We start from the raw sequence: 25,348 nt of genomic DNA, 5'->3' as shown, positions 1-25,348 counted from the left end.
CAGAAGTTTCAGGAAGACAAAAAAAGCAGCTTTTTACTGGAGCTTTCCCTGGAATCATGCTAGCAGGAAACTAAGATTTCTACAGTTATTTATTAACTTCAGCAATTCAGAAAACTCCTTGTCTAGTTTATATGTCACTGTCAGCTGAGAATATTTATTTTAGCAGATGCCATCCATATGCTTTTATTATGACAAACACAAACATCTTTATTACATCAGTAGCATGACATGAGGTAGATATCTGCCCCAGCTTTAACAAAACCTGCAACAGAAATTACTGCTGTTCTTTCCCTTACTAAATTACTCAGCTTTACCATCCACATCTGTCACTGAATCTATCTCTGACCAAGGGTATTTTTTCCCCTACTGCAAAATATATAAAATATATTATCTCTGACCACACTGGAATATACTTTTTAGTCCATTATTCATTAATGGCTATTATTGTTAATAGACATTTTATTGCCTTTTTTTTCTACCCTTAATATTTGTTTTAATTGCCGTTTTAAATTCCTTTAACTGAGATTCCTTCTCATCACGAAAACATTGTTTTCACACCTGTGACATCACTGTTCTTTTGCCTCAGCATATTCTACTGGATGCCCACTCCCAGACTTTGTTGTCATTTTTCATTTAAACTTTTCAGGGCAGCTATGCCAAAATCTAGAAGTTTTAGAAAAATCTACCTTTTTGGAAGTCAGAAACAAGAATACTTCCAGATGAAGCTGTGTTTTACTTGTACAAACCCAATTCCCTCACCACTGAAGGATGAAGAACAAACTAGCTGGCTTGTGTTGTGTGAAGCAATTTCTAAACATAAGATTAATCAGCTTATTTAATAGAAAGTTTCAGTAAAAAAAAATACTTAAACATTTAAATAATTAAGCAGTGATAATTAGGATGTGTAGTAAGTGTCCACAAATGACAGCCACTCGCTGTATAAACTTTTTTTCTTCCTATAAATCACAATGTTGAAGCAGTAAGCTCCTTTTCTGGCCTTTGTGGTACTTATGCCCATACTATTCATGTAAAGGAAGCTGTGACAGCTGAGAGAACCATGTATTAAATCTTTCATACAGTGTCTACTCCACTTGTATCCTGTATTTGCTCAGTTCAGAGCACTCTGGTTCTTCCACATGATACATCTTGTTGAGGGTTTTTTTTCAGTGGTATTTTTAATACTTTTTCCCTTATTTTCTTTGCTTTTTAAAGAAAGAACACCTTGCATGATTAGATGATCAAGAGTCAGTTCACACTCAGCTATTTTCCAGAATCAAACAAGCCATCAGTCCAGGGATAGGATGCAATACTGGAGCCAGGGTAGATACCTTTGTGGTGATATCTGCAGTTGTGTCCTCTTCATAGAAAATGGGGACAGAGTTACTGTGTTTATTTGTGTTTATCAGCCACGTGCTGAAGAACAGGCAATTACCCTCAGAAATTACACCTTAACCACTCATGGTAAATGCTACAGCTTTTCTGGTGAAACAGAAAGCAGATCTGTATTTACTGATTACTCTTGTCTGTACTTTTACCTCTGGAGTCATGTATAACATAAGTGTTTGTATGGTTCTCTTAAAGTTATCTCTGGATAAAGTGAAATCCCTTGCACTTTAACAGCCTTTGGAAATAGTAGTAAATCTTTAAATAAACAGAGTAATTTCTAGCACATATTAATGTCCCTTTTCCAAAATACCACAAGCATGCAGTAAGGCTTATTTTAAGTGGCACTTCTGATAGGTATTTTGGGGATACTGTGAACTGTCTCTATCTTGTTCCCTCTTCATCACGATTCTTTGTCCTACCCACAGCACTACCCATAGAAACTTCTGCATTATCAGTCATGTGAAACACCAGCCCTGCCAACTCACTGTGCTGTGCACTGAGTAAGAACATCTTGCCATATCTCATGAGCAAGGAATCTAAATATAGATGTGGGGCTTTTTTATTTCACACATAAAATGAAGGAATCACTCATTTGCCTTGGAATGAGTGGCTTATGGGATGATGCATTTATGTAGGGCTGTATTTTCCAATTGCAACAGTAAAATACTAATGAAATAAACTGTCAAAACTTAACAATTGCCATCAGACTATTACCACTGGGACTCAGCATAAAAACCACTTATTGTCTTCAAGAGATGACCAAGACTAGTTCAGACTAGTTTATTTGTCTTATAATAGAAGCTTCAGATACACCTGTGGCTTCACTTTCAGACACTGTTGATTTGGACCCTCCACAGGGCACTATGGCCTGAACTCACAATTACCATTTCAGTCTCCGTTTCCCACTCCTTTAGAAAGCAAATAGTACTTTAAGGTTGATTGAGATCATTCAGAAAGATTCCCTGCCAGGGAATGCTCCAACATTAAGTATTTTATAGTATATTGGAATGACTTCAAGAGTTAGCATCACCATAACTACTGAAAAGCAAGTTTCCACAGCTCCAAAGTATTTGCTAAAATAGATTCATCCACGCTACTGCTTTACACACACGTTTCCTTGTGATCTTCATTATTTTTAGATCCTTTTCCTACTTTCAGTAAGTAATAAAAATATGTAGGAATGCTGAATGAACAGAGCCTTGCACACAACACTGCTAAACTCTTAATTTCTCATCCTTTTGTTGTTTTAAAAGGAGTCTCTGGTATACTCCTCTTTATCTTTCTGTCTCTTCCTCCAGTATTTTATTGCACATTTGTTGTGGGTGTTTATGTTTATTTATTTTAAAAGCAAGCTTTCAACATGCAGGCAAAATTACACAAACTGAAGTTCCTACTCAACTAAAAAATACATACCAGAACTTCAGACAGCAACTTAACATACCCTATTATAATATGTAATCTCAAATCCTTTTTGTATCATTACAGCATTTCACCATCTTTTCTCAGCTGCTTGCACCTCATTTTTCCCCAGAGAGCAAGCTATTATTAGTGCTTATTAATTTTCAGTTTTTAACATCACCATTCCCTGCAATCAATTTTAGTAATTAAGGCATGTTCAGCTGCTAGTTTTTTAAGACCTAAAAGCACACTGGCTCTCTGTGAAGGCAATAGCTGATAACATTGTCATTTTTTCACAGCCCCTCACACTCCCAATAGCTGTAAGCATGCCTCACCAACTGATTCCCTCCATGAACTCTAGTTCTTCACTTCTGGGAAAATGCAATGGTAAAAGACCTAAAAAAACAAAATGTTCTATAGAATCTTTTCTGCTTGGTACTATCTAAATTCAGAATCTCTTTCAAGGAAGGACTGTAAATATAGAACTCGAATTAATATCTCAAAACAATTTAGGAAGTAATTCCCTGATTTGGGTGTTCAAACAACAGAAGATGCTCCTGGAAAGTCAAAGCAAAAGTGAACTTAATGCTTGGTTAATAACCCTTTTTGTTTTGTTTAGTGAATTTCTTCTGCTTTTATTTAATGCTTCTTTTTAAAGACAGTCCAGTGTCTTTATTATTTAATTACTGCAGGGTTTTGGAAAAAGAAAACCAGTTCTAGAAAGCAAGCATACTTGGCAAAGCACTAAGATAATAAAGGATGCCAACCAAGATCACGTGTGGGCTCCTATGGAAGGTTTAAGAAAATACATAAAGGGATTAGTGATCAGCAAGATTAGTAAAGGCATCAATTGCAGCACTTTTTGGATTAGTTACATTTTGCTGCAATACCTCCCATCCACAAGCAGCCTGAAGAAGTCAACACCAGCAAACCAGTCTAGAAAGCACAAAGATGAATTTCATATCACTCTAGATGCACCTGGAGCTTAATTGGAGCTTAATATTCACCTCTCATTTGAACATCAGATTCCCTGAACAACAGTAGCTGTTTACCATTAGAGTTAACAATATCCCATCCCTTGTTTTTGTCATGTCCCCCTGCTTTTCATTTCTCCTTCAGGCACACTGGACCACGAAGCAGCAAATGAAGATGAAATGCAACCCAGGCCAGGGGGATGACTTCTACAGCATCAGTCACCTCTCTGGTTTAATGACAGACTCACAGATGAAACAAGCTGAAGCTGAGATCACATCTCTCTTCTCTAGGGGCAGTGGACAGTGAGAAAGGCCGGTGGATGCTGCTGTGTCTCTCAGTGCTGATGTGGCTGCCAGCCCTGGAGACTGCTTGCCTTATTGCAGCCAAGCTGCTTGGGCTTCAGCTTCTCTGCCAAAAATGGTGCTTTTTCACAGCAAGAGAGCAAGATAGCAAGGTGCCCTCTCAAATATGATTTTACACACGAGCACTAACGTTATGCCATTTGTTCTTCTGCAGTAAGAAGTCAATGATATCAATAAGTTATTATTATTGTGACTAATAACAAGAAAAAAGGCAACCAGATATGAATTTTTATTGGTGTGATCTCAAGGAACATGACAATTAATTTTGATCTTTTTGTTTATATCTTTTAAGACTACCTAAATAGATCATGCCTGTGAGATTCACTAGTTCCTTCTGTGAGTGATCCTGCCACAGGTGGCATGGCGAGGAATAAAACAGACCTCTACAGTGCTCTTTAAAATTAAAAAAAAAAAACACCACAAAACAAGGAGCAAACAAACCAAACCAATGAATCCATGATTATTTGCATTGCTTAGCACTGTTGTGCTATATTCTCTCCAGGTTGGTTAGGGAATTTTAAGGATTTGATTACAAATATAAACACTCCTCAAGAATCACAGCTAGAAAACAGAAACTACTAGCATCCAGCAGAGCAACTACAACTGAAAATAGTTTGTGCACTTCAGGTTCCTTTTCAAATTTCAATTTAAAGACTTCAATAACTGAAACTGAATTATTTTAAACAATATCATATGTACTGTATGCACTCATTAGTGTCCACTTTTTTTACAAAAAGCCAAGATCTTGATGACAGAAATACACTATCAAAAGAAAAGCTCAATACAATCTATTTGAAATGCATTTTCATTCAGAGCCATTTGCACTTTGAAAGCTGTCTGCTGCCTCCTGGGCAATGGGCTGGCTGCTGAGAGAGGCCATGTGGAAATGCCAGGAGTTTGCTCTTGCCAGGACAAACACCAAGAACTACCCTCCTTGTCCCAGTCCTTACCTCTGGCACTCACTGGTTACACCTGGGACTTCTGGGCAAGGAGGATATCACAAACACTGTGAGAGCTGCCATGACATTTGGGCTGTTAGATCATGCCACTGGCAGCTCCTATACTTGGCTGAGCACGTTGCAAACTTCTGCACCTGACTTGCTTGAACCAAGTTATCCCAGTGTTTGCAGCCAGCAGCATTCAGTTTAGCATTTGTTATCCTCAGGTCAAGGCAGCACATACTACTTTCCTCAATGAGATGAAAGAAAAATAGAGCTGACTCACATTCTGAGAAAAACACCACAAAAAACAAAACAAAAAACAACAAAAAAAAGTACCAAAAACCAACCCCAAACAAACAAACAAAAAAAAGCATTTGTCATATGTGCTTCACACTAAAAAAACAGGTACAAAACTTATTAAGTAATCCATTCTGTCAGTAACCCTACTTCAGGCACACTATGATCAATAGAGTCATGCCCATATTTCCATGGCACAATTTTAAAAAGCACAGTTTAAAAAAAGGTGCAAACAGATGTCAAATTATCTCCTTATTTAGCTGTGATTTGCAAACGTGAGCTCCTGAGGCCAGAGGCACCCAAGGATAGCTCACCACAGGCAGCCTCTCACCGAAGTCATCTTCAGTGAGACGTTTGTTGACAATTCCTCAGTTCCCTGGAAAGTTCAACATAAACACACATGCATGCTTCAGATGTTTCTACACTCACCACAGCAAAGCCACATTAGAAAAGAAAAGGATAAGACAGACAGAGGTCTCACTTTAAAAGTCTGCAAGAAAACTGGTGCCCACAGTGGGACAGCTCAGCTTCTGAACAGCCAGGCACAGCTGACATCAGGACAAGCAGGACAGACACTCAGATTGACAAATAACCATGAATACTAACTAAGATCACAAGTGGGTTTCTAAGGAATGTTTAAGAAAATAGATAATGAGATAACTGATCAGGAAAAAGGCGTCAATTACAGCACCTTTTGATTGAGTTACATTTTGCTGAATACCTTCCCTCCACAACCAGCCTGAAGAAGTCAACACCAGCACAATTCCTTTCACAAGCCAGTCTAGAAAGCATAAAGATGAATTTCATATCACTCTAGATGCACCTGGAGCCTAACCTGTCATAAATTCAGAACTGTAACCTGAACTCCAGATCTTCTGAACAACAGTGGGTGTCTACCATTAGAGCTAAAAAATCCCCTCCCTCACTGTCAACTTCATGTCTCTCTGCTTTTCCATTCTGCTTTGGGCATATTGGATCATGAAGCAAAAAATGAGAGTGAAATGCAGCCTAGGCCAGGAGTCTTCCTTATCTTACCCATCCCAGCAAAGGTGCCCAAAGCAGATGATGCCAATGTAGCAGAATATGATCCAGGAGGGAACAATGGGACAGTATCGAGCACTGTCATAAAGTAAAGTGCTGTGGCAAAACCTAGGGATTTAAACCCTTGGCTGGAAGCATGTAATGGGAAAGGGATCCCTGCACTGGTGCTTCCATCACCACCAAATGCTATGAGGGATTACCTGTCTCCCAGGGTAGGTAAAGAGAATTTACAGTCATGAACATACTGTGCAGCATGACTTTGGAAAGCACAGTTTAAAAAAGGTGTGAACAGCTCTCAAATTATCTCCTTGCAGAGATTTACAGTAGAATTCAAATCTTTTTGCCTTCCTCTATCATTAATTCTTGTTTCATAGGGAGAGCTGCAATGCTCATGGGAAAGATCTTTGGAAGAAGCTCCTGTAAAAAGCAATATAAAAAAGGACCAGAAAAATATGGCATTTGTTCACAATCAGGACCTCTTATTCTAACTTGCCTCAATTCACAAAACAGACCCTTGTGGCATGAAGTAGATTGGGAAAGGGCAGCAGGATCAGAATAAAAACAACACTTCATTTTCCAGTCACACAAAAAAAGGAAAAACCACAAGAGAACTCTAGCACACACTAAATAGACTTCTGGTAAACTAGAATGTAATTGTGACAAAAGAAGTCAAAACAAATGTATCAAATAGGAAAGGGAAAACTCAAACCAAGTGAGAACAAAACTTCCTATTAATACCCATTTCAAATAAATTTGATCTTACCCTGCCAGAGCTACAGTGACATTTCAATGCATAGCTACTTCTGCTCACTGTAATCACAGTTAATGCAAGGCCCTACCCAACATCTTCTCTATTGACTCAGCATTAGTTTTATGATTTTTGCATGACTATTCCTGAATCAGGGCTCCAATATCTCTCTTCAAACAGCTGCTCACTCAATTTAAAAATAATGCACATCCTATTGCACTTGGGTTTTTTTACATACCAGATAGAGAAGATGACAAAAGCTGAGTAACAGATTACTCAAAAGGCAGTGACCTAGATCTGAAATAAAAATGGAGTGGCTTAGTTCCTAAACACACAACTCTGCATGCACGGGAGCTGATGCAGCTTCCTGGACAGTATGTCAGAAAAGAGAGGGTGAAAGAGTTTGGTCAAGAGTAACACGGACTGAGAGTAAAGAATAACTGAGCTGCTTGCAAGATTATTTATTAGACTTGTGCTATGTCTTCCTCTAATCTTTTGCACAAATTAGAAGAATGGGATTTAGACACTCTTTATAAAAACTTTTCATCTTCTCTAAAAATCTGTACACAACAGCCCACCTCCACAAACACCACTAGGAAAAAAACAACAAAAAACCCAAGTGAACTTTCATCAGTTGAAATCACTGAGCCAAAAGGCTCAGGTTGTAGCTTTCAAAATGGTAGAATAATTTTTGGTAAAAACTACCTTTATTTAATTATATGCATCTTAAAGATTTCTTTAGTCTTCTTCTGCTTGAGTAGAACAGTTTTTCATAAGCACAAAGATATTTCAAAGAAAAATTAAAACTTGCATAAACTTTATGATTCTAAATGAAGCTTACTGGATTGTAGCATGTAAAATAAAACCAAGCATTTCTTTACCTAAATTTTATCTAGTGCATCGAAACAACAGAGCTGCACAGTTTTGTAAATCTATTCATTAGAACATCTTTAACTAGGTCAAATAGAAATGCTGGGTAAATGTGGCATATTAATATCACTGTTGGCATTTAAATAAAAAACTAAGTTTATATTTTGATCACTTTCTTTACACATTTATTTTGTGCCACCTAAAATGATACTGTTTTACAGATACTACTACATTAGAATGCAGTTGGAATATCACTGTGCTACAGAGCTCCACAAGCACATTTCCTGAGCTGATGCTGAAAATAACCCACAGGAAAAGGCTGCTGTTGAACATATAAATGGGTCTTTCATCAATTCTCATATCCCATTAGACTCTCCACTCTGCATCTGATGTATTCTCTAGAGCTACATTTTGCTAATTTATATCACGGTTGGCAAAAGGAGACAGAGCGCACATGGTGGAGGTGGGGGGAGAAAGGCCACCATCGGTGACAAATATGCAGCGTTAACTGAGCTTCCTCCGCCTTCAAGAAAAGGAAATACATATGAAGAATGCCAAAATTAGGAAAAACACAGACATGGAATAAAAGAGGAAAGAAAAAGATAAAGCACTGCAGATGAATTTCCGCAAGTGCGTGACGCTCGAGTTCCCGTTAGGCACGAGCAGGGGGTAGGAAGGAGCCGAAGGGACTCAGGAGCTCTGTGCTTCCCTGGCTCCCCACGGCACACGGAGCCAGCCCCAGCTGAGGCCACGAGCCAGGCACTGGGCTGAGGGCAGCGGCACCGGAAGGACAAGGACATCCTTCCATTGTACCGGGGGAGCAACGGCAACGCAAGTCTGGACATTTCTGCTATCTGCGATGAGCATTCCTTCAGCGGGAAACAAAGGATAGCACAGCTTACTCTCAAAAGGGCTCTTTTAGTGCCATTTTTAATATGGATTGCATGTGCAGCAAGGTTAATACGATGTAATTTTCTAGACTGCACAAGACTGACCAAAGTAGCCACCAAATCTTTTGGAGAGCACATGAGGACTCACCCAGCAGCTGGGCAGTGCTCACAGCACTGCCTGCCTCATCACCACTGACACCATCTTACTGCCTCTCATAAAATAAAAAGATAACATCGAGAATTGAAACCACACCTGTTTTTATGTAGCACTTTTAATACCATCTGATCACTTACAAGACTTTTGCTATTGCACCTCCAACTCTGTCAGAAGTTTTCCTGGCCGTGCCAGTCTTCTATACCCATCTCTTTCTTTTACCAAAATCAAGAGGGAGCCCTTGAAAAGAGGGATTAAATAAATATCAAAGACAAAAATTCTTTTTCACTACCATCTTGGGACCTTCACAATTATTTCGATGTCATAAGACATTTTAAATCTTTTCCTGACTGAACTGTACACCAGAATAACAGTATTGTAAAAATGCAGTTCTCCAACTTCTTTCTCTCTCTCATTGAAGACGAAGACAATCAGATCTCAGGATCTCTCCCACTGTCAAAACAGATTAAATCAGCACATCTCAAAAACATATTTGCATGAGGATGTGTCAAGATTCTAATGAAGTTTCTATTTAGTCATATATTAAAAATCTTAAAAAGAGGAGGAGTCAAGAGAGGAAAGTATCAGCATGGTTCTACCAGTTTGCTTTTGAAGATTTGAGTATTTTTCCAGAGTACCTATTTTCTTCTTACAGTATATACATTTTATTTCAAGTTGTATAGCAGACTACACTGTAAAGCTGTACAACTGAAAGACACTCCAATGCTAAGGAAAACTTCTCTTACTGGAAAAGCAGACCATGGAGACCCTGACTCACATAAAGTCTCTTGGAAAGAAAGAAAAGAAAACCCAAAACAGTCCATATGCTCTCCTGAGCAACTAACTGTGAGCCTTCCATGTAGCTACACTTGTGGTACAAAATAATTTACTTGACACTACAAAATAGAGGAATTCCAGAGCCAAGGGTCCCAGCACTTGCACTGTCCCCTAAGTCCTTATGTGAAACATCAATATTCCCAAGCAACTGTATTACTACCACTTCTCACCAACATTTCCACGATGTGACTCTGATTACACATGCCTACCAATTACAGAATTTGTTTCTTCGCGGTCTGTAAGAGCAAAGAGTGACAAGTCAGCAAACCGGCTTATTCCTCTCATGTGACAGGCAAGGATTGCTCTGTCTGTCCCCACCTCGGGGGCTGGGACTGCCCGAGAGGCTGCAGATCTGAGCCCTCTGACTCACTCCCCTCTGACAAACCCCCAGAGCTGGCAGAGGCATCCCTGCTGCACCACCACTGAGAAAAGCAGGGAGGGCAAAAGAAAGGCAGGCTCAAGGAAGCACAACACAGAAAGAAAGCCAGTGACAACACATGGCCAAGGATAACGAAGCCTGAAAGGAAAGCTAAATAGCCAATTAGCAAAGCTGTGTCATTAAAACCTGATGGGCAATTGCAGGGAAAGAATTTTATGTACAACCAAGGATGGCAGAAGCCAGCTAGACACACGGGGGAGATTGGAAGACAAGGCAAAACTGCAGAGCTGATGCAGAAGGAAGAACTGACCTTCTTCAGATCAGAAAATAATCTTTGAGACCCTATGAAATATTAAAAAAAATCTATTTCTACATACTTGGCCTCTATTTATCAAGAAGTCATATCTATAAAAAAAAAATTCAATAAAAAGAAGACATGTGTATAACACATCCAATGCCTAAATGTATTTTGTGCATTCAAATCTCAGCATAAGGGTTTGAACTTGCAATATTTTAAATGCTATTTAGATCTTGCAGTCTTTTATTAATTTAGTGTTTCTAAATGGGAATTTTGCAATTGCAAAAAACCTCCAAAAAACACAGAAAAAACTCCCACAAAACATACAAAAAACCTCCACCACAACATCAAAGAGGAATACGTATCAAAGCAAAGTGCTTAACCACACAGATTTCAATACGAAATTCAATATTCTACGAAGGTTTTCATGGACACTTAATTGACCTCTGGGGACTCAGTCCCCAAAGAAGAATTTAGTACAGAAAATTAAACTTATATTTTGCATTGACATGCTCATTGCTAGAAAACCAATGGATTATTCTAAATCAGCAGGTGTGGGTAAAATACAAAGTAATATTTGATTAAACCAGCGTTGAAATCATAAAGGATTGTTGTCACATGGTACTCCCCCCTCTCCAGGCCTTTCCAAAGAAAAATCCTATCACAGTCATAAATAAAATAGCAGTCATGTACATTTCCAATATCTTCAAGGAACACTGTCCAAAGTAGCCAGTAAATACAGTACGCTATTCCCAGAAGGCTGAAGTAGTAGACTCACTCAACCTAAAATACAACTGCCTTGCATAGGAAAATGTACTACCAAAAGGAAGACCACAAACAAAACCCAAAACAAACAAACAAACCAAAAACCCAAACATAAAAAAAACCCCACAAAATCCAGCAATCCCAGGGAGCTGCATTTCCTATTATCTGACTGGATAATGATATTTAAAACTTCTTTTACACTTAACAGAACATTTTCTATCTCACAGCATCTAGTCTTCACTCACTTTGTTTATACAGTACTCATAAAAGCCCATTCATCTAAATTATCCATTTTAAATTGGCAGTTAAACAGGTAGGCTAGACAAAAATAAATAATCCTTTAACACCATTTTGAAAGACTTCTTTTTTGTATAGTGGAAACAAAACATAAACTATCTGCTCCCAAGCTACTGACATTATTTACTTTATTGAGAATATTCCCATGAAGTACTTAACAAAAGCCTAATCCATTCTGACTCTCAGCAGCAGCAGCACCTGTTCCACCTCAGTGGTTCATACACCAGATCAGCACCCTGACTCTCTTCCTTTCAACGCCAAGCCTTCTCTTTTTAGTAGAAAGGAGGCTGACATCAAATATCTCAGAAATTAAATCCTGACAACTGCTACCTACCATTAATTACCCAGGCCTGCCACTTGCATGAAATTCCCTGTGGGAAGGCTCAAGCAAACAATACATAGCTGAATTAAACGTGACATACGAAGTTCCGATAAAAGCGTCAAAAGCTATTACCATTCTCCATTTAAGCATACTGGTTTCACCACATGGGATTGTGAGGAAATTCCTCTGTAACCACCAAAGCATTCAGTACATTATCAAATTTTATTTCTTCCTCCAGAAAGAAATGTAGTGCGAGCTGAAGACACCACTGAACTCTTCTGGTAATGGCAAGACTGGCATTCAGACTTAATATACTGAATATGCTTTTATGGGGGCTTAGAAGTGTGGGCTATTGGTCTGAATTTCTCAGAAGAACAATCTCATTTGTACATTGGTTTTAATCATAAGACAACTTGCTTTGAGATCCCCATTAGCAGTGCATTACAGGAATCTGTGTGCCACAATCTATGAAAAAGAGCTGAGTGCGTGTTCTGACAGGCTGGGGAAAATGCGAGAGGCAATTATTTCAGTAACAACAGCAGCACTGTTTCTCCAACTGGTTTTATAATACAGCCTGGCCCAGGAAATGATAAAAAGCTCTTACAGAACTATGCAGAAAGGGTAAGACAACATTGATAAGGAAGCTTCAAAGGATTTGAGATAATACTGGATGGGAAAACTGGAGAAGCTGCCTGCCTGGCCCATCTGGGCGAGGACCCTTCCACCTCCCAAGGCAGAGCCAAAACGAATATTCATCCCTGCTCTCCCAGCAGCACTGATCCAGGTCAGGAGACTACTGTACTGTTATGAGCCTTTTTTTTCCCTAGGGATTTCTTTATTCTCTGAAATCTGTTGAAGTAACTACATGCATCACTTGTTTCCTAAGGCAGTTTCCGACTATTTCATTTGATTTAAAATAAACATGTTAATGGGTCTAGTTCTTGTTTTCTATGGGTGCTTTTTAAAGAAAAACAACACAAACCCAGCCAAGGACATCCAATTTAGGGAGCAGCTTCAGGTGTAGGGGTGTCAGAGAGACCACTTAAACCCTTATACCACCATTGGTACTGGGGAAGATTTGTATGGAGAAGAAATAATAAATTTCACACATTTAGCCAAATAAGAAAACTACAGAATTTCACTTCAGGAGCAACTGCAATCTCACATCTACTATGCTTCATACAGCAATACTATCCTCTTCCTAAAGCTGACAGATATTCACCTGTATTCAGAACAAAGTAACATAAACCAAAATGAGTCACATAAACACATGAAATGCATCCTTATGCAAGTTTGGTCTCACCCTTCTTAGGTACATCAAACTGAGGAAATACCGAGACAACATGGTCAAACTCCCTGAAAGATACTCTAAGATTAGACTTAAACAAAAAGCATACACTCTGTCAGTGTATACCAAAGACAAAACTAAGAAACACCCTGCTGTAAACTATAAACATACTCAACAACCACTTGAATAAATGTACCAGTACCTAGCCCATAACTAGAAATCCTATTTTCCATTATAAGGTTTTACCCTTCCCAACAAACAGACCAATGTTGATAATATTAGCTATATAACAATTAACATAGGATGCCCCTTAAAATATTTGTCTCTTTCTATCTAAGAGAACACAGATTCTTTGGAGCATGTGTTTACTATACACACATCCAAAATGAAACAAAGCTTAGTAACTCTCAGTGAAAAAGGAAGTTAAATGTGACTATGTAGAAGCTAATTCATTTATTCTTGTCATTGTGCATATGTTCTCAAGAGCATGAAGAAGTTTGCTGGGGACTTTGAAATATCCAGGCTGCATATTTGATTCAAATCCTTATTGCTGGTTTGAGATAAATCTATAGGATCTGTAAGATAAACTGATCAGCTGAAGTTAAGAAATTGCATGATACCGTACTGGGACAAAGTGATGCTTTACATGTTACCACACAGACACACACACTAAGTGATGCTGTTTAGGGAGAGCACATGAGTCTGGCCACTCCCTGTGACCCATTTCTCCTCCCAGCATCCATCACAACAGTACAAATATTAAAAGATCTATTCCTGCCTATCCCATTTAGCAGCCATTTTGGATGTAGAATCACAGAACCATTAAGGTTGGAAAACACCTCAGAGATCATTCAGTCCAACTATTAAACCAGCACTGCCAAGTTCATCACTAAACCATGTCCCCAAGTGCCACAGACAGACATTTCTTGAACACTTCCAGGGACAGTGATTTCACCACTTCCCTTGGTAGCCTATCCCAATGCATGACCACCCACCCTTTCAGTGAATAAATTTTTCCTAATATTAAATCTTAACCTCCCTGGAGCAAATGGAGGCCGTTTCCTCATATCTATGAACCTGTCCAATCCCTTTTTGAATCTGCTGACACGATCTGTCTCCACTGCCTCCCGAGCTAAAGAAACACAGCAGCAACCTGCAGAGTTACCAAACCCCATCATGCTAATATTCTATGAGTCACACAGAAACTGTGCACCACTATCACCCCTGCTGGGAGCACAGACAGACTCAGAGGACTCACTGTATTTAGAGAGAGGCAGTAGCTTCTGTTATACCCAAAAAAGCTTTCCAGACCTGATAAAGAATTTGCATAACCAAAAGCTTGTCTGCTCTTCCCAGCTCTATCAACAGATCTAAAAATATATTCATTCCCCCTACAAACCTAGCAACTATGCACTCTTTGGATGGTTATTGCAGTTCACTGTGAGACTGGTAAGGTTCATTACTCCCCACTGAAGTATTCTTGAATACAAATACATGACTGTATCTGATTTGCTCTAATTAAACATGGAAAAGTTTCCCAAATTTTGAGGAATATAAAAGGAATAACTAGTTTACTTTTCCTCTTGACTCACTGCCAAGTGCAAGGAGTTTTCAAAACAACAAAAGCCTACAGAAAGATATACAGAAACAACTGTCCTGCTGACATTTAATGGAAGAGGTACAGGCTCTCAAGTTATCATTTAAACATACTTACAACAACAGAGTTACAATGCAGCTGTTCAATTTCCCTTTTCTCTTTATTTTACCTGTCAAGCCTCCAATGCCTGCTTGTAGCTTCACAAGGCTCATCAAATTCATAGAAGTCAGTGCTCTGGTCTTCCGTGCTGCTGGAGTTCTGCCATTCCGAGCAGAGATTTCTCCTAGCACCCATAGCAAAAGGCAAGTTCTCATACTCGGGTATTTCCTCATAGTGGCGCACATTCTCATACTCTGGATCACAAGCGCTGGTTAGAGAATTCAAAGGCATTTGGGACAAATTCTCTGCCAAAAGTCCATGTCTTTCTAAAGACTCCAGCCTTTGGTTATTTCGCATCTCAGGCTGACTTCTGTTTCTCTGCCTCTTCTTCTGTAATGCCGGACTACTTATTTCTACGGAATGTGCCTTGGCAGATTTAGCTTTCCTTTCACTGCCTACAGACCCTATGTTACTGCTGTTATTTCCATACCCATTCCCATTGGAAAGGTTGGCAATAGCACTCTCCACTGACTGGCTGCCTTTAGGCAGAAATTTTTGGAAGTCGCTTTTCTTTAAGCAAACCGACAGTTTCATGTTCAGAAGCTTTTTCAAACTACTTTTCTTGTGATGGTCTTTGCAGGGCTTGTCTGTCCTGTCCATGTCCACAGCAGAGAGAGACTTGGCCCTAGGCTTTGTCACAACAGTCAGGTGGCTGAAACTGGCAGCAGTTTTTAATGATTCAGAATTTCCTGAAAAGGGAAGAATAGGATGAGGTAACTTCCAGACGGGTTTTTCAGAAGAACGTTTGGGTATGTCACAAGACGAAAGTGCATCCTGCTCCTTGGCTCGTGGATGTGCAAAGGGAGATCCTTCTAGAAGGCTGTTCGATTTGTCTTCACTGCAGGTGTAAGAACTTTTGTCCACAAGCTCTGCCGATGCAGCTTTTTTCAGCAGGCCAGCAGCTGGAAGGCCATGTCTCTGTGGTTTCTTAGGGATAACTTTTGGGGAACTCCCATCCTTTATTTTAAGTTCTTTATTTTCCAAGTTTTGTGGGAAAACATGAAGGCTGTTGACAGCAGGTGAGTGCTGACTGCTTGCCAATTTGACCTGCTTTGGCAAACTCATGGACAGGGTATGACACCTGACAAACTCAGTCCTTTTGTCCACAGCATCTGGCATACTGGTGTCATCTGTTATCCCATCCACAAAGTTATGGCCTGCATTTAAAGAAGATTCAACGTGTCTCCCCAAATCAGGACTTCCATGTGAAAACTGAGGCAAAAGATTTTGTGAAGCTGACTCTTTCACAGCAGGCTCCTTTACCTGAGACACTTTTTCTGCGTTGCTTTGAGTTACCTCACATTTTTCAGGATGAAACACTTCTGCATTATTATTATAACACACACTTTGACCAAGGACATTAATTCTTGCTGGCTTTTTTAAGCTTTGGTCCACAACACCATGAGAATCTTTCTCTGAATTAGATGGTTCCTTTGTTCCTTCTCCTGTGCTGTCTATGCCATCCTGACGGACTAGACATGCAGCACGTGGCTTTCTTGGCTTAGGGACAGGAAGCACTTTGGAACTCAGGACTGAAGATGTTTCAGGGGAGGCTTTATCAGCATCTGCTTTCATCCCTACTTCACCTGAAAACATCCTATTACTACTTAAATTTTCATTCTCTAGAGTTTTCTTGTCCAGTGAGGAAGAACAACAGTGATTATTTTCAATCAAACTAGGACAAATTTCAGACATCTGAAACTCACCAGCAATAATCTTACCATCAACATTTTGTTGCTTCCCTTTAACTACTTCAGAAGATGACGAAGATTGTACAAGTTCCATAAACTCTATTTTAACATCATTCTTGGAACTGCTGCCATTCCCTTTGTCAAATTTGTCTGCATATCTGTGTTTCACAGGACTGCTGTTAGGAAACACACCATGAGTTAGGACATCCTTAAGTTTCTCTTCCAAAATGCTGGCTTTCAAAACCACCTGACTTCTACTTGCCAATTTTTCATTGTGACTATCCCCCAGAGACAGTGCATTTCTTTCACCAAGCTTGATGTTTTCTAAGGTGTCAAAGTGCTCGAGAATGATCTGAGTTTTACAGGTGTTCTCTCCATTTCCAAGTTTATGAAGGCATTCAAATTTGCAAGGTGACACAGGTAGAATATATGCTGTATTTCCAGTACTCCCTTCTGAGGTTTCATTTTTATAGTTCAAATGGTCTAGAGTTTGAGAAGGATCTTCCCTGTGCTCCTCAAAGCTTTTTGTGCTTTTTCGTGTAGACGATGGAGGTTTAACTTCAGGGATGGAGGAGCTCTTGAGAACCTTTGGTTTTGGTGCAATTGCTGGCTTGGCTTTCCTTGCTGCTTGTGTCCCACCAGAAAGTACAATGTCAGGCTTCGGTGCGACAGGTGGAGGCGCTGCCTTGTGTCCTAGGACAAATTTTGGTTTGGGGGCCACTGGTGGCTTCTTAATTTCTAGGAAGAATGAAAAACAAAGACATTAGTCACCACTGCCCACACAATAACTTCACCTGCAATGCAGTAGTATTAGAAGTTTTGTAACATTTCTGATCTAAAAGAACTCAATGTGTGTATGGTTACATTTTTCTCTTAAAAGCATGCCTTCCTTCCCTAACACCACTTCTTTACTAGTTGCCTTTCTTTGTTTTAATAGGCACATCAAGAAGTGGTAGGGAAGTTTTCAAATCTTTTCATAAACAAACAGTTTAACATAGTATTAGTACATGTACTCCCTCACTTGCTAAAGTCTCATGCCAAGAAAAGCAGAGCCTAGTTCTGCAGTTTTAACTGCAATACCCTTTTAAAATGTTGCAAGTATGTTAAGTGCCATACAATAAACCACAAAGACAATGGGACAGCCAGAATAGCGACTAGGGTAGTTCAGTCCCTTCCTCCACCACTTTGAGAAATGTGTAACCCAAAATTCCTCGTTCCCTTGCTCTCCTCTTCAAACAATACTAAGATGAATTACTGTACCAGTTGCAAAATTGGCATATCACTACCAGCAGTTCAGTTAGTCTGTGGTATGGAGTTAGTGCAGTAATTTGTAGCAAGGCAGTACCTTTCCATTGTAAAACACTATTTCTGTGCCTTGTACAAAATTACTCTTCCCAACTTGTCTGACCTAGAAACAGTCACCACTGTTAGGAATTACAACCCACTTGGCACAACAAGATGACAAATCCTGGGCAGCGTGTAAGTGTACAGCACTCAGGAAAAGGAGCTCATGAGGAACTTAGAGATTGTGGAGTTTTGAACCAGTTGTTTGAGTAGTTTTGGGGTTTTTTGTTTGCTTGTGTTGTGGTTGCTTTTTTAAAAGTATGCCTGAAATATGTGAATATTTCAGGAGATTATTTATGACCAATTCATTTCCACATGCTGGAATATTTTCAGATTTCTAAGAGCATTGAGTGCTTTTTATATGTGCACATTTATAAAGTAAACAAGCTTCTTGTACTGTTTATATATATATTACCTCTGTATTTACCACCATTATTTTGATCAATATTTTAGTATACTTTCAGTAAGTCATATACATGTTAAATAACACCCTCAAGAAAACACATTAGTTAATGTTTCACATGCAAATAGATGAGGTAAGCCATGGATTTATTGTTCCCTTTGAAGTGTGGGTTTGGTGTTTGGTTGTGTTTTACCACCATTATTACTATAGATATGCACTATATCTTAATCTCTAGCTTAGATTAGAATGAAGTTTCAAAGTTTAGGTTTGTTTTGTGGGGATTTGTTTGTTTGAAGGAAATCTAGATGGGTAAAATAAATTTTTTAAAAAGGGCAGATGCCCTCAGTTGCAACTATTTCCTAAATAGCAAGCCACTGCTCTAAGCAGAGAGGCAGAAACAGTAAAATCATGTTTTTCTAGGACATGAATCACTAAATGGTACCCAGACTGCCTCTGCCTACACTTAGAATGGCTGCCCTTGCTGCCACTATATTAGTGAAGAGATAAAACTCTGATGGCAGGGTCTCTGATGTCTCTGATGGCAGAGACAATTTTTAAGAGATTTTACAAGAGGGAATCCAGAATTTCTTTCCAAAGGTACAGCTCCCTATAGCCACTGACAACAGTGACCCAACTGCAACTTACTTCTAAGGTTATCCCACCTTCTGCATCCCATCTAAAGGCAGGTGTCAAACCCACAGAGAAATGAATCAACAATTAGCTAGGAAAAAATAAAATTAACTCTTAAGGTGGGTAACTAGTGATCCTGATGAGCAAAAGAGAGCTGTACACCCACTTTCAGACAAGTCAACTGCTTGTTCAATTGGAATATGAAGTGATGGCAATAAAGGAGCCAGTGTTCCATGGTAGAAAAACAAAGAAGGGATGCCCAGTTTGTCACAGAACACAACAGAGTAGTACACCTGGGCCATGTTCAGCAGTGTTTACTAAGTTCTTAAAGCTCCCTGGAAACAGGAGAGAGGCTGCTTTGGAACCCTTCCTGATGCTCAAGTGAGAGAAACAGACTGACAAAGATACGGGACATTAAACACTGGCTAGGTAACCAATATCCCGTGGATTATTTTTCCCACACACAAACTGAAGTTCATAAACCTTGCAAGTTTCTCTCTCTATAGTGGGAGTGCCTTACCTTTTGGATACCACCAAACTAGATAACTCTGCAAGGCTTTTAACTAGTATTTATTAGCGAGCACACTCAGAAGTTAGGATGTGACACCATTACCTGAATATAAATTATCAAATTATCCCCCATGGTTTTATTAAAACTAAACCATTAAAGTGTAAAGAAAAGCAAAGCAAACAGAACAGTCTCTAAGCCAGTGGAGGAAACCTGGATAATGAACAGAGCAGAAAAATTCATTTCAGATAATAAGTGCAATTCAACGTGATTTCTGAAGCCTACTAGAATTTTTCAAATTACTTCAATGTTAAAAAGCATTCAGGCAGACAGAAGAGACCAGCAAATTGTGTGGGATAATAAAGACAGCACTGTCTGCTTTAAACTGATTGCACATTACATCTAGAGTAGATATGGGTCAATGTACTAAGAGGCACATTACAATCTTGGTATCAATACAGATCTGCAGTCAGCCATCAGAAAGGAATGCGATGAAGAGCCCTTTCAAACATAAATGCGATGCGAGAGGAAAGGCTCCAAGAAGGAATGCATACCAGTAGTTTTCCTCAACGAAATATCTTTAAGTTTCTGAAGAATACAAGCAATGAACTACTTAGAAAAAAATCACAGCAGCTGACAAGGGTGAAAGTATAGTAGATTGACATTAGAAATTGAGAATCAAAGTTCAGTATAAACTAATTCAATTCATTGTTGGATGAAAAACACAGTTCTACATAACAGTGCTCTAAAAGGGATAATTTCCCATCCAGAATAGAAAAAACATCTAAGTAGGAGGCAACTGTTATATATAAAGGTGTAAGGAATGACTGGAAGTCATATGAGAATGACTTTTTGCTGAATGGCAAGCAAAAGCAAGGTAAAAACCAATAAATATAATCAAGGAAATGTTATAGAGCAAATGCATGGGGTAGTTAGTTGTTTGGACAGAGGGCTTTTTCCTGGTGCCATATGGAACTAGCTATTCACCTAAGGACAGAGATGGTTGGTTATGCTTAGGAGAGTAAAAATCGAAGAGAATTTGGAAATCATTGTACATAGTTATTTTATGAGAGCTCCATGCAGGTCTGAAGCTAAGCAGTAAATAATCTGCTAAGTATAAAAGATGAAGGGAGTTGAAAATATTTCTGTACATGCTACCTACCAGACTGTTAGCGAAATGTAATGTCACCTTCCAGCAATCTTAGAAATAACTACAGAAGCCTCCAAGGTCTAAAAGTTATGCTTCAAATCCCAAGGAAGCTCATCCTAGTTAATTTAACCAAGAATTTAAAAACTAGGATGGTAATAGAATATATACTTATGCACATGTGAAAGGTTTTGGGTAACAGATGGTTCTTGAATCACAAAAAAAATCCCCAAAACCAAAAAAAAAACAACCACCTAACCCTGATGAAATTCCATTTTTGACCACTGAGGTCTGACATGCTCAAACTAGAAAGAAAACTCTAAATCTTATGAAAACTAAAGGATAATTAACTACAGAAATATCTCACCTAGTGTTGTGGGGGAGCCACAAGCACTTACAGGCAACCTAAACTCACTTTCTGACATGCAGAATTTTCAGAGGGAACTTTGGACTGGACATTGGATTCTCTAGCCTGTCATACTCAGGAAATTAGAGAATCACTATGATTTTCCCCACTCCCACCTCAAACCTTAACCCATTTCTCAAAGAGAATCCCTGCATCCAGGGATTCCAGTAATAAATGCAAATCTGAGTAGAAATATAAAATGTGATTTGCATAAACAGATGAAATGTTTAGGAGCCAGAGAAACTGTCAAAGAGATATCCTCCAACCTGTTTGACTATGCAAAGGAAGAAATCCATAAATAAAGTGACTAGCAATGCTGCCATCACCAACAGGAAATCTGCTGCTCACACAGGAACAGCCAATACCAGGCTCAGTGCTGAAGGAAAAAAGTGCTTAAAAACACCAACACCTAATCCCCTTAGAAAAAGTAGATTTCAAAGGGCATTCCTTGTCTAACAACAAATTGCCATTAGCACCACCTATGCAGATCAATGCACGAGCTCTCTGTCTGACTTCAGGTCACAGCACAGAAACAGATTTATCTCTCTGGTGAATTACATCCTTCAGCATGCTAAGGAAAAAGCAACACCCATTCCCATCCTGCTGATCTCCTCTGTGACCAACACTTGTTATTGCCTGGCTGGTGACTGCTCCTGTTCTTCCTTTGATTTGTTTCAGAGGAGGATGAGAACATCCTGACACAACTTCCACTCTCAGTCTTTTGACCCTAAAGTGCTGCCCATTTCTGTTCTTCAGATGATAGAATTTGACAACTGAGGACCTCACTTAAAAACACTTGTGTATCTTCTCCTATGCACTATCATGAGAATGAACAGAAAAGCCAATAAGATATTGCAATCTTAAGCATTATTAATACACAGCTTTAAATCCTTCTCAAATTTTTACCTCTTGTTCTTTTCCCTGCAATACATAGGAACAAGGAGAAACAATGATATGTGAAGGTGAACTGAGGCAAAAAATCAGACAGAACTACCCCATCTGCAATAAACCCTACTGTTGCTAAAGGAGTGTATTTCCCAGGTAATCTTTATGCCAATACCTTTGAGATCATGTTAACAGCTTCCATATTTTGGAACAACAAAAGAGCAGGAACAAGTCATGTTGACTTGCATCTGTCCATGAAAAGGGGACAAATGGGTCTAGGCACTATCAAGCTGATGTAACTTGATATTCCTTTCCTTACAATGCTTCATATGAACAGAGATTCTCCTTGTGGTATTCAGGATGCTCTATGGACTAACTCAAGTCACCTGGGCAGGATCCTGCAACCTACCCTAAAGCAATGCCCCTTCTGAACCACAAAACAAGAAAGTAAAGAAGAAAGTAAAACAAATATATCACTGCGGCATCAGATTTTGACAGCAGCTCAGCCTAAACTTAAGAAAAGGGCACACAATCAAATTACTATGGGGTAAGCAAAGGTGTGAATTTAACAAATCAGCTACTTTATAGAAGCTGGTCATATGAATACTCTTATCTTACCACACAATATATATGGCAGTTTATTTCTTTGCTGGAACCTAGAAGGTTTATTCCTTATCTGCAACCTATAAGGTTACATGTATTTCACATACTACTTGACAAATCTATTTCACACACACTAGGAAAAGAAAAGGGCTTCAAAGAGCTACCACGCAGCAGCTGGCCTAGAGCAAATACATGCATTGGCTTTCTTGTGGCACCTTGTTTGCATATGCACACTCGATTCTCAGATACAGCAAATCACATCTGTAGGCTACATATGAAAATGATGCAATGCCCAGAAGGTATCTACCAAGAGCTCAATGGGCTGTTTTTTCTCACATGAAGAAAAAGAGCCTGCTCCAGCAGCCAATTTACTGTTCCTGAGACTATTTTGGGCACAAAACCCTACAACTCAGTCTGGAAACAAGAAAGCCAATCTTGCTTTTAAGGAACATGTAGGGAGAAAAAGAATTACTGCTATGCTTGGGATATGCTGAGAGATTATTGCACTGGCACTCAATACACTGCAGAAAGAAACACATAAATATTCTAAAAATCCTGTTCTCCAGCAGCCTAAATTTTAAAGACTCATTGCAAGGCTTTTCAGGTCAATTACTCTGTTTTCAGTTACAAAAAGAAAGTTTCATTAGGTAAACACCTCAAAAAAGTATTGTGTGATCATTAATTTATTTCCTGCAAATGTTTATTTATTTTCTCATTATGGAGAGGCTCTGATTTTCTCAGGTGCCACAATGCTCAAAAGAAACAAAAAAAGGAATGAGTCATAACATCCCGGAAGATAACACATGTAGTTTTTAAAGTACAAGGGAAAACTGAGGTTTCCAAGCCACTAGTTTTAGAAAAACATCCTAATTAAACTGCAGAAGGAAAACATCCATTTCAAAATCTTAGGTTGTTCACTGACTTATTGAAATAAAACAGGAAAGTTAGGGATAACTTCAGAGCAAGGACAAGAGATGAATAAACAACCTTTTAAGATCACATGCAGAGACAGAGCTGAGTAACTCTAATGAGACTTGACACATTCGAGGGTTAAAGGGACATTAAACGCTGCAGGCCTCATTTTTTTTCAATCCTTGAAAGCAATGAAGTTTGATTGGAAAAGTCATGTTGATTTTGTTTATTCTGTTCCTGCTATGTTTTTTCCATTTGAACTACATTTCTGACATTAAAATACATTTTTCTCATTGTTGTTGTCAAATTCAATTTCAAGCCCAAGTTATACATTCTGCCCACATTAAATAAGCTCTATAGATTCACATATAAGGACTGTTTCTTCAGCAAGAAATAATAAATGTCAAACTCATAACTCTGAGCTTTTGTTTCTTCCTTTTAAAGGCAAAGCACATACTTGAAGCCAGCATAATACTTTCAGGCAGAAATGAGTAAATGGACATTCATTGGCATCATGGATGTAGTGTGCATATATATAAATATATCTTGTGCAGTGCATGAGAAAGCAATGGCAGGAGTATAGGTGTAAGTGAAGATTGAAACTAACATATGGGTTGACCACTACAATGAGATAATCTTCACATTATATAGAAGTATTTTTTTAATGTGCTATAGTTCCTTGGCTACAACAATTCCAGACTTACACAGACATTTTAAAACATGTAAGCAACAGCTGTGGCAGAACTCGATCATGGAGTTATGTTAGTTCTGGACTGAGATGTACCTGAAACAATTCTGTAGAGGAAATAGAAAAGATACACAGCAAGACACTGAATATGCACTGCATCATTTAGAAAGGCAGAAGGTAAGCTGCAGCAAGGTTAAGGCTGGGTTATCAATCTCAGACCTTTTGGAACTTCTGTCTTTGGGGAGAAGCTGTGTTTGGGTTTTCTCCCCATACCATAGTCCCTCAAATAGCACAGTATCTCCCTTAGAGAAAGCCCTGCATATCAAGCATACACCTGCAAATGATACTTAAAAAAAAAAATTAAAGCAATACAGATGATGGTGTGCCATGTTGCTTTGTCCTAAAGATACATTAAAAGAAGACCCAAGAGAGGCACTTAGGTCCCTCAAGTCAAACTGAAGGAAAGATTTCTAGTATTTCAAGTTTCACCTGAAGCCTTCACGGACAACAACATTTTTACAGAAATGCTGTATTACCAACCAGTTGTCAGAAAACTGGCTGAGTAAGAACTGAATTCACAATTAAATAATTTCAATGTAGGAAATAGATTCTATAGATCACAAGACTGAAATTCAAATACAGCAGTTGTTAGGTTTTTATGTTTTTAATGAACAGTAGCTTTATAAAGAATGCCTGCATATTACAGGCACTAAGTTCTGAGAGGGATATTAAACCTTCAGAACTGCCTTCTGGAAGTCTTCACCCTTTTCATACCCTGCCTAGGAACTCCTTAACTGAAATGTCAAAGGCTGTCATGATGCTGTCAGCAGGATGATGAATCTCTAATCTTGTTTCACCTGTTCCCCATGTATTTTATCTTCACATAATACATCACACACAAAATACTCTTCACCCCCTCTCAAATACCCCTCATCTTCCCTCTTTATGCCCCAATACTCTTTATGCCTTCGTCTTGAAAAACTTGCTAAAATTTAGATTTGTCATGAAACTGTCCCACTTTCTCATATTCCTCAGTATCCCTTTTTCTCTTTTGCTTACTTTGTTCACCAGAACCCCTTTGTCCTCACCTTCCCCACAAATACCACCACAATGTACACTTAAAACCG

At 38.9% G+C, this 25,348-nt stretch overlaps 1 protein-coding gene across 2 annotated transcripts in view; it reads right to left on the bottom strand.

Annotated features, from left to right (window-relative positions):
• Positions 1-25,348, bottom strand: part of FGD6 (FYVE, RhoGEF and PH domain containing 6) — a 72,945-nt gene that overhangs the window by 45,970 nt on the left and 1,627 nt on the right. For both annotated transcript variants that reach the window (XM_063154873.1, XM_063154874.1), the window contains exon 2: positions 15,015-17,433. In XM_063154873.1, the coding sequence (XP_063010943.1) occupies positions 15,015-17,433 (2,419 nt within the window). The remainder of the gene's footprint in view (positions 1-15,014; positions 17,434-25,348) is intronic.

Source organism: Melospiza melodia, chromosome 4 (genome assembly GCF_035770615.1).
Source record: "Melospiza melodia melodia isolate bMelMel2 chromosome 4, bMelMel2.pri, whole genome shotgun sequence".
Classification (NCBI taxonomy): Eukaryota; Metazoa; Chordata; class Aves; order Passeriformes; family Passerellidae; genus Melospiza; species Melospiza melodia.
Note: the sequence above shows the minus strand (reverse complement) of the source record. Positions and strands in the feature narration are given on the sequence as shown.